The 9,716-nt window shown below is 37.5% G+C and overlaps 1 protein-coding gene across 1 annotated transcript in view; it reads right to left on the bottom strand.

Moving 5' to 3' along the window:
- LOC107755216 (protein furry homolog-like) overlaps window positions 1–9,716 on the bottom strand; it is an 88,873-nt gene that overhangs the window by 3,347 nt on the left and 75,810 nt on the right. The window contains exons 53-59 of the mRNA XM_016571935.1: window positions 6,806–7,013; window positions 5,312–5,461; window positions 5,059–5,157; window positions 4,135–4,203; window positions 3,138–3,155; window positions 2,323–2,433; window positions 861–1,054 (exon numbers count right to left, since the gene is read on the bottom strand). Coding sequence (XP_016427421.1) covers window positions 861–1,054; window positions 2,323–2,433; window positions 3,138–3,155; window positions 4,135–4,203; window positions 5,059–5,157; window positions 5,312–5,461; window positions 6,806–7,013 — 849 coding nt within the window. The remainder of the gene's footprint in view (window positions 1–860; window positions 1,055–2,322; window positions 2,434–3,137; window positions 3,156–4,134; window positions 4,204–5,058; window positions 5,158–5,311; window positions 5,462–6,805; window positions 7,014–9,716) is intronic.

Here is a 9,716-nt window from a genome sequence, read left to right as displayed (position 1 = left end):
GGGGGGATTGTGAAGGTCCTCGAGATGGGATTTGAACTCGGGACACCCGTAGCGCAATGGCGCAATATGTCGGCGCACTGCCCACAAGGCTATCGGGCGCTAACGTAGAATTAGATTTTGGACGAATGAGGTTATAATGTGGGTGAAGCTACGTAAAACCACAGGAAGTGACTGACAATATGGCGCATAGCCTGTCAACGTCTGGTTAGGATGAAAAACTAGGAGTTTAAAAGAGTTTCTTGATACTGTACTGCTTAGTGCTAATTATATGAGACATACCACGCTACTGAGCCACTCAAAATTACCGCAAGGGAAATTCCCTCACCGAGACAGCCCTATATGAGAGCATATAAATGTTTATATAATTATTATTAAAGTTGTCACATGTCATAATAATTCGACCTTCTAGTGAAACAACAGACTGACAGACTGGTGATGCATGTTGAACTTCACCAATCATTTAGTCGCTTGAACTCCGCCCCCTTTCTTAGAATCACCTGAAAGCTCACATTCAGATCTGCCTCTATCCAATCAACAACTTGAAGCAAGTCCACGCCTACATTTTTTTCCTGTTATGATAGTCTGCTACACTCGGATGTACGACAATATTTCAGCTTCATCGCAACGTTAAAGTCACCATGAAATCAAAATAGACAACTCCTATTTTTAGTGAAATTTTGTGGTGTTATAATTTATTTGTACAATATTATTGACATTATTTTTTATTAATAGTACTAAGATCGCAGCAACTGGCAAATGACAACGATCCAAGTCCCACCTTACATTTTTATTTTTTTGGTCCGATAAGCCATTTAATTTGGATATGGTTTCACTGCGACTTCAAAGCTTAGTTATCGTACCTGAAGGCTTTAACTTGAGCGATGGCTGTGCTGAAGTCCCGTGCTCTAAGGCTCTCGATGAGTGAGTGGATGGCTGTCTCTGTGCTTGACTGGTCCACTTCAAACTCGCCCACTCCCTCCTGTCCATCACCTACTGACTCTGCCTCCTTCAGACAGCTCTCTAATATGGCCAGCTCCTCTGACATGTTAGTCACCTGAGAAACACACAAGCACCATATTTTAAATCAACATTTAGTCAATATTCTCACAACTCTGACTAAACCACTCATGAAAAATTACCAACTTGCCAGAACACAATCAATCAGTAGAAAAAATCATTAAAGCACAGCATAGTCATATCATATTAAGCATAAACATATTGAAAATTGAAATTGATATTCCTTAGGCAATACGTATTAGCTCAAAACCAGGTCGTCCCAAGCTAAATATATGAGAGCTGTTATATGATTTCTACATAACAGAGGTCGCTGAGGTCTGTGTGTGTATGTGTGCAGTCTATAAAGTGTAAGTGAGTTAGTATCGAAGCGCGATAAGCTGAACGGCTTTGCTCTGGTCTGTGTTAAGCATATCAGTCTCTCTCAGTGAGCATAATGAAGTTATGCTGCACTAAGATCATTATGTGAAGTCAGACCTTTATATGTGTCCATACTGGCACACATTAGCAGAAACTACCATGAAATCCAGAGAGAAAACTGACCATCTTCTGTCTATATGTGTGTGCTGTCAGAGCATCTTGCTGGCTTCATATTAAGCACAATGTTTGTGGCACTCGAAAAAAAAAAAAATTCTTTCTAGCACAATTTTACATAAGAAAAAAAATTAAAGGGACAATTTAGCCAAAAATTTTAATTTAAGGATTTAGTAACCCTCAAGATGTTTGTTCATCTTAGAAACACAAATGTAGATATTTCAATGAAACCTGAGAGATTTGTCGCTGCATTGAAAATCAGTGCAAACAAAACTTTGACGCTTTAAATTAAAAAGTTCATAAAGACAGTATAAAAGAATTCCATCCTTATTTCAATAAATTCAAGTCTTCTAAAGAGACTTGACAGCATTATATGATGAAGAGATTTAATTTAGGCTTTTATTCACATATAAACATTGATGAACACACATACATAGAGCACATCAAATATGGTAAACAGATGACTCGAATGTATGTGCTTGACATGACAACCAATGAGGTTTGTTCTCACACATCAAGCAAGCATGGTTGGGCTTTCGTTTACCATATTTGATATATTCTATGTATGTGCGTTGATTTATCAGGTTTCATTAAAAATATTTTCATTTGTGTTTTGAAGATGAATAGAAGTTTTGTGGGTTTGGAACAACTTGAAGGTGAGTAAATGACTATTTTCATTTTTGGGTGAACCAACACTTTAAAAATGGTACAGACAAACACAGCAATGTATCCTGTGTGAACAACAAATAATTAAGGATACAAGCAGAAACAAACCTCTGCCTCTCTCTTGATAGTGTCCACTCTGCTGATGAGTTTGGAGTAGGCCTGAAAGAGCAGCAGGAGCTGGAAATGTAGCTTATACAGCCGTCGACACAACTCCAGCTCCTAAAGAATCAAACAGAAAGAGAAAGAAAAAACACGACACCATCACCTTAACATCTTTAGTTTTAGTCATCTGCACAGTCAGCAGCAAAACTGCGTAATCAGATGAACGGACGGCAAGATGAATGAACAAATGGAGGGATAGACGGATGGATGAACATCCTGGCTTTGAGACGGAGAGAAGGGTTAGCAAGGTAACACCCTGGTCAATCACTTTGTAAAACGTGGACAATGTATGATTCCCTTATCAGAACGAAAAAGTCAGAACTGAATTGCGTGATCCAAAATATGTCAGGAGTGAGCAGAGGGGGCAGCATGGCAAGGAACAAGGAATCTAAGCTACTTTTCTCTTCCGTCCTCCGCTCAGATGTCCATGGACACACTCCAATCACACACTGAATGCATGTGTGTCAAATTTCTAGAAGCATTAAAAACACTAATAACCCATTAGCAAATTAGCAAAGTCAACACTGTAAGTATGCAGAACTCATTTAAGCCATTAAATAATGAAGTTCATTAATGAAGCATGTAGTGATGATATATGAATGATCATGAATTAGTAGTGGTGTTAAGAGATCAGATGTAGGGGTTGTTCTGAATTCTGATTGGTTGTGCTGATGTATCAGTGAAGAACAGATGAATGTTCAGTGTGCGTGGCTGAATCGAAAAGGATTGTGACAGGCTCTAAAATATGATAAACCACTTACTGCTAGCATTTCCATTTGCTAAGCAAGAAGGATAGCAGGTCACAAAAAGAGGAAACAGGAAATGAGAGAAAGACCAAAAATTAGTGTGCTGATAACACCCCAAGAACACCGTAAGAGAGAGATAGAGAGAAATATTGCAGTCTGTTGGTAATTAACAATGACACAAATATTGCAGTCACATGCAATGCATTCTGTTTTCCTCAGTTTCATGTACATTTGTAACATTGCTAAATATATGCAAAATAGATAGAAAAGGGAAATTAAAGAGAGTGAGAGAGGTTGAGATAAATGCAAGTTTCAGTAAGAAAGAAAAATATCAACTGTGGCATCACAAAACTGCAAAAGCGCTTAACATCACAGAGAAAATAAAAGTGCTGTTTGCTGGTACAGCAGTGACTAGGATGAATAGAGGAGTAAGACATGGAGAGCATAAAGGTCATTTAGCCTCTACCATAAGAGATGGGTTGACAAAGAAACAGTGCATACTCCAGTCTTCAGTGTCACATGATTTTTCAGAAATCATTCAAATATGTTGGTTAGAACATATTAGAATGATAATTCCCCCCCCAAAAAAGTTAAAAAGAACAGCATTTATTTGAAATTGAAATCATTTGTAACATTATAAATGTCTATACTGTCACTTTTGATCAATTTAATGTATCCTTGTTTGATAAAAGTATTAATTTCTATTAATGACCCTAATCTTATGCACTAGTAGGGGTGGGCATCTTATTTCATTATATATATATATATCTTATTAAAAATAAGAAAAAGAAGCAAATTACAAACACAATAGAACAAATAAATATGAAATAAGTAACAGAACGATCAGCTGCCCTTAAATCACCTCTGCTTACATTCATACACAGGTTCTTGCATTCTTCTTTATCTCTTAGAGATGAATAGAATTGTTTAGAGCACAAATGTTCACATCTGTCTGCTCAAACAGAAACATGCAGTGAGGTAAGTGTGTGGAAATGTTTAGTTTTTTTTCTACCTGAGCTTGAGTGTTTGGTCGCTGGTTACTGTCTTTATCACCGAAGGTCTTTCTGCAGTTATCCAACCACTGCAAGGGAAGCAGAAATGATACACCTTATTAAACAAAAAGCAGAAAAGTGCAGGTGGAAATTTCTGATGTTGTGAATATGAGCAAAGACAGATGACGTTTCTGTGAGTGCGAAACAGAAATACAGGGAGAGACGAACAGTGCGTATGGGAGTGTGCGTGAGGTAAATTTAATAAGAGTCTGCTACTTAGCAAATTAAAGAGGGTCTGTTTAAGCACAGAGGGGGTCAGCACATAATGCTCTAGAGGCAGTGCCTGTGTCTCATCCAATTACTGTCCTCTAGTCATCCACTATCCCATCTGCCCCCCTCTACTCCCCTTCCTGAGCCTGTCCACCCAGCTAAATGATTTAGGGTCTCCGTGAGGCTATTCTTAGTGACCGTGCATGAAGAGAAATTGGCTGCTGTAGATTCTAGATGGGTGCTAACGGAAGCTAACGCTGGCTAAATCAACTCACGACCTTATATGATTTAGTAGCCCACAATAACTGCAAAGAGACGTCAAGGAGCATTTTATGATCCTGCACTGTCAGCTTATTCTCCTCTGCTGTCTCTCCTCCATTGCATAACCTCAACATCCCCCTTTAAAGATGGGTTTAAAGATGAAACCTTAACTAACAGACTGCACAGGAAATTCCCATTTTGTTTATGGGTATAGCTGAAAATCATTGTACCGTTTCTGCCTTAATGGAAAAAAAGATGTTCTTTTATTATTGCATTAGATTTAAAGAAAGATTTTCTGTGAGTAACTTAAATTTGGGTTTGTTCCCTACTCAATGATATCATATGGCTTCGAAATACTTGAAATAAAGCACACAATTTGGAAACACAGCAGTATTATACACTTAGTATCTCACCTGTTCGGCTGCTTCTCTCTTGCTGTTGTAAGTGTCCAGATGCTCTTGTAACTCCAACACACTGAACTTCAGAGTCTCCAAGAGCCCACAGGAAACCAACTAAAACACACACAGTTTAAGAGTTTACTAAACATACCAACATGTTATATTATTGCATACTATCACACTGATATAATCTTTGTAAACAGGCAAGTGTAACTATACAACTAACTGTAATTTTCAGATGTGAGGTGCAGAGGAAGTGTACACTCACAGTTTCAGCATCAAGTAGGACTGTAGGGCACTGGGAGCAGGAGGTCATGACCTCTAGAGAGCTCAGGAACTGGTTTCCCATTCGTTGGAGCCCCTCGCTAAGGAAACTTACTGAGGCATGGGTAATCGAGTCAAATTTCCTCTGAATGTGCTAAAGAGACAGGAGACAATCAGTGACTCAGTACTGCAGAAAAACACCAAGCTATGAATCAGTCAAATAACAAGCTAAGGTAAATAACACTTACACAAATTTGATTATGAAATAAAAATTTAATTGTGTATTTAGGATTCATAAAATGCTAGTAATTTAATTAACTGTATGGCAAGACAGTAGTTTGACAATACATTCCAAAAATGCTTAAAATGGTGATTTGTGATTTGATATGCTAAACATAGCAGTACTTTCTTGTGATGCATGTCAACACACTGCTGAAAATTATATGTAGACAAATAAACTAACGACAGTTAAAAAGTGTTTATTAGTCCATACAGCCAAAAGTTACATAGTTTAAGAACACATGTATGTAAGTAGACTTCCATTCAAAAGTATGGTGTTGGTAAGATTTTTTTTTTAATGTTTTTGAAAGAAGTCTCTTATGCTCACCAAGGCTGCATTTATTTGATAAAAGTACAGTAAAAACAGTAATATTGTGGAATATTATTAACATTTTGAATACATTTTCTATTTAAATATTTTAAAATGTAATTTATTCTTGTGATGGAAAAGCTGAATTTTCAGCAGCCATTACTCCAGTCTTCAGTGTCACATGATCCTTCAGAAATCATTCTAATTTGTGACCCTGGACCACAAAACCAGTCATAAGTGTCAATTTTTCAAAACTGAGTTATACATCTGAAAGCTGAATAAATAAGCTTTCCATTGATGTATGGTTTGTTAGGATAGGACAATATTTGGCCGAGATACAACTATTTGAAATCTGGAATCTGAGGGAATCGCCTTTAAAGTTGTCCAAATGAAGTTCTTAGCAATGCATATTACTAATCAAAAATTAAGTTTTAATATATTTACAGTAGGAAATTTACAAAATATCTTCATGGAACATGATCTTTACTTAATATCCTAATGATTTTTGGCATAAAAGAAAAATCTATAATTTTGACCCATACAATGTATTTTTGGCTATTGCTACAAATATCCCCCTGCGACTTAAGACTGGTTTTGTGGTCCAGGGTCACATTTGCTGATTTGTTGCTCAAGAAATATTTCTTAATATTACCAATGATGAATATTTTTGTGGAAACCGTGATACAATTATTTCAGGATTCTTTGATAATTAGAGAGTTTAAAGCAACAGCATTTATCAGAAATCTTTTGTAACATTATAAATGTCTTTAGTCACTTTCCTTGCTGAATAAAAGCAATACAAAAACCTTACTAACACAAGATTTTTGAACTGCAGTGTATCTGCACGAAACTGTATATTAATATTCATATAATGTGCAGGTACAGACTCACAAACACTCTCGTTTTTACCTGGAAGAGTCGTGAGAACACATGGAAGGTGTAAACAGCACAAGACCCATCCGAGTCCGACAACATCTGGTTGACATGGCAACGCCAGGCGTCCTCCTCATCATCATAGGCTACGGGTTGGAATGCTGCCAAAATAGCCGAAAGAAAGGGCGACGGAGGTGGAGAGGCCTGCAGTTCAGGAAAGCCGTCTGCATCGCCCTCATCTTGACTGTAAACAGAGATGGAAAGAGCAAAACTCAGACACATAGAGACACGAGCACCAACACAAAGCGTTACATCATTCACGAAGGAAAAACGTAAACAGAGACATGCTGTTCTTTCTATCAAGCTCTCCCTCCTCTCTCTCCCACTCACTGCAGATGTCCTGTGCTGCAGTGTTGTTACAGTCCAAATCTACTGCAGAGGCACAGAAAAACAACATACAGACAAACACACACTTACAGGCCTGTAGGGCCGAAGAGCTTGATGAAGCAGACCGAATAGAAAAATCTGAGACCAGTGCTGCTGAAGGATGTGGAGGACATTGCCTTCATCTTCATCTTCACTAACAGCTTTTATCGTTCCCTTCACTCTCTTCCTGCTCTGATGCTTTTTTTCGCCGTTCCCTCTCCGAGCTTTTCACCTCACGTGTTAGCCTAAATTCTCCCTCTGCGTTTGTGACGTTCTCTGTTTTTCCCTCTCACTCCCTCCCCCACCCGCTGCTGCGCCGCACACGAGCGGTTCCCACACACGGCTACAGGCTCTCTTTCTGTTCAATGGATCTCAGCCGTATAAAGTTGCCAGGAAGAGCACAGAAAGGCCCTCATCACACAGTGCATGCGCAAAAATCTAATTAGAGCCCTTTGCTGAATCGCTGCCTATAATTTTTATTAATCGATCATGGAAGAGCCGGACACATCAGGGCTTAGGGGATGATAAATAGCACTGCAGAAGAAGTGTGTGTGTGAGAGTGCGTGTATAAGAATGATTAAAGTCAGTTTGTGGAGGCACTTTCTGATGTGCTCACGTATAGATGGCTGACCTTCAAGAGCAATTATGTTGCCAAGTATGAGATCACCATTCACAGCATTAATAAAACTCATCCTTATTATTCATGGCAGAAGATAAGAAATATGTTGAATGGTATTAAATGGTACAGTACCGACTACGAGCCAAAAAAAAAAAAGTCTAAAGATCCAAAGTAAACAGTGTTATGTACAGCTGTAAATGGGGTCCAAAACATTTTGTGATCTGTTCACTTAAATCACATTTGGAGGAAGTCAGAAATGAGTATGACCACAATGTATTTGCAGTGTTAATGCTAATCCGTAATGATCAGTCAAAGAAAATAATGTGTTCATAATAAAGTTTGGAAAACTCCTATATTATATACATATAAACACATACGACTTCACACAGGTTTGCCTCACACCATGTACTGTTATGACATCAAAGGTAAAATAAATCTGCAGTCCATTTGAAAAATTATGTTTATGTGAAAAGTGAAATTAAAATTTGGAGGAATATCTGAAAACAACAATTTATACTTTGGGTATTTACACTACCTTTCAAAAGTTTAGGGTCAAGATGATTTTTTTAAATAAATTAATACTTCTATTCAGCAAGGATGCATTAAATCGATCAAAAGTGAGAGTGAAGACATTTGTAATGTTACAAACGATTTCTGTTTCAAATAAATGCTGTTCTTTGGAATCTTCCATTCATCAAAGGATCCGGGGAAAAAAAGTATCATGGTTTCCTCAAAAAAAAAAAAGTAGTTTTGCCACCACAGATATAAATTACATTTTAAAACATTTAAATAGCAAAAAGCTGTAATAGTATTTTACAATATTACTGTTTTGACTATTTTTGATCAAACAAATGTCAAACAAATCTTACAAACCCCAAACTTTTGAACAGTAGGGTACATAATTCCCTTTTTAACAAACCTTTTGCCATTTGTGCTATTTTAATTCTACTACTCTCTCAAAACGTTGTGAGCGGCCTAGAGAGCATATTAGGCGACCAAAGTGGTTACAAATAATAGGGAATTAAAGGCATCTGGGCAGCCTTTAACTGAGTGCAGGGCTCGCAAAATCGTTAGCCCGACGTCCCGTGTATTGTGTTTTACAGTTGGGCTACCAAAATGTATCACTGCCCTGCCCGACGGGCTATCTTGAAGTGATATAAAATCCCTTCCTTAATTCGAGTTGTTCACTCGCTTGTAGGGGTGAAACAGATCATAGTTTATCATTTACACGTGTTTCTAAGTCTTACCAATTTAAACATTCAAGCGTTTTAAACCATTCATGCGCATGAAGAATTCAGTTCGGTGCTCGCGCGCACACGCTCAAAGCGCGCACATACAGAGCAGCGTTTCAGGCAGAGCACGAACACAGAATTGATTCCTCTTTCGCTTGAACGGACACATACATGCAAAATTATCTCAAAATAACTATCTCGGCAAGTATTTTCATGTCTTAAATGAACGTAAACAGTGGAGAAAGAAAATCGCACGTGCATCATTATATTGGATCCGTGCATTAGGTCTTAAAGGGGCAGCAGCCTATAAATACCTGTAAATAGCCTATCATTCAGCCCATCTGCTGTTTTTGTTTCTTGTCAGACCATTTTGTTTTTGTTTCAAATTTCAACATTTTGTTTGGATCGTGATTAAAATACACAGGCAAAACCTTAGTTTACTTGCATGGAGACATTTATTTTATTTATTTATTTGATTTGGGATTTGTTTTAAAATTTCAAGTTAGCATATTGCTTGACATGTTCAGTTTCACAAAGTAATGTGCAGCCTTTTAGTCTTAGAAATAACAAAAGGACACTTTTTGTCTTAAATCTCATTTTGTTAAAAAAGAAATTGTGAGAGAATTGTATTGTGAAATCAGTATCGTGAATCATATCACATTGTGAGTTG

This window comes from Sinocyclocheilus rhinocerous, unplaced genomic scaffold, assembly GCF_001515625.1.
Source record: "Sinocyclocheilus rhinocerous isolate Xijiao unplaced genomic scaffold, SAMN03320098_v1.1 scaffold562, whole genome shotgun sequence".
Taxonomy (NCBI): Eukaryota; Metazoa; Chordata; class Actinopteri; order Cypriniformes; family Cyprinidae; genus Sinocyclocheilus; species Sinocyclocheilus rhinocerous.
The sequence above is the reverse complement of the archived record's forward strand: the minus strand, read 5'-3'. Positions and strand labels throughout refer to the sequence as shown.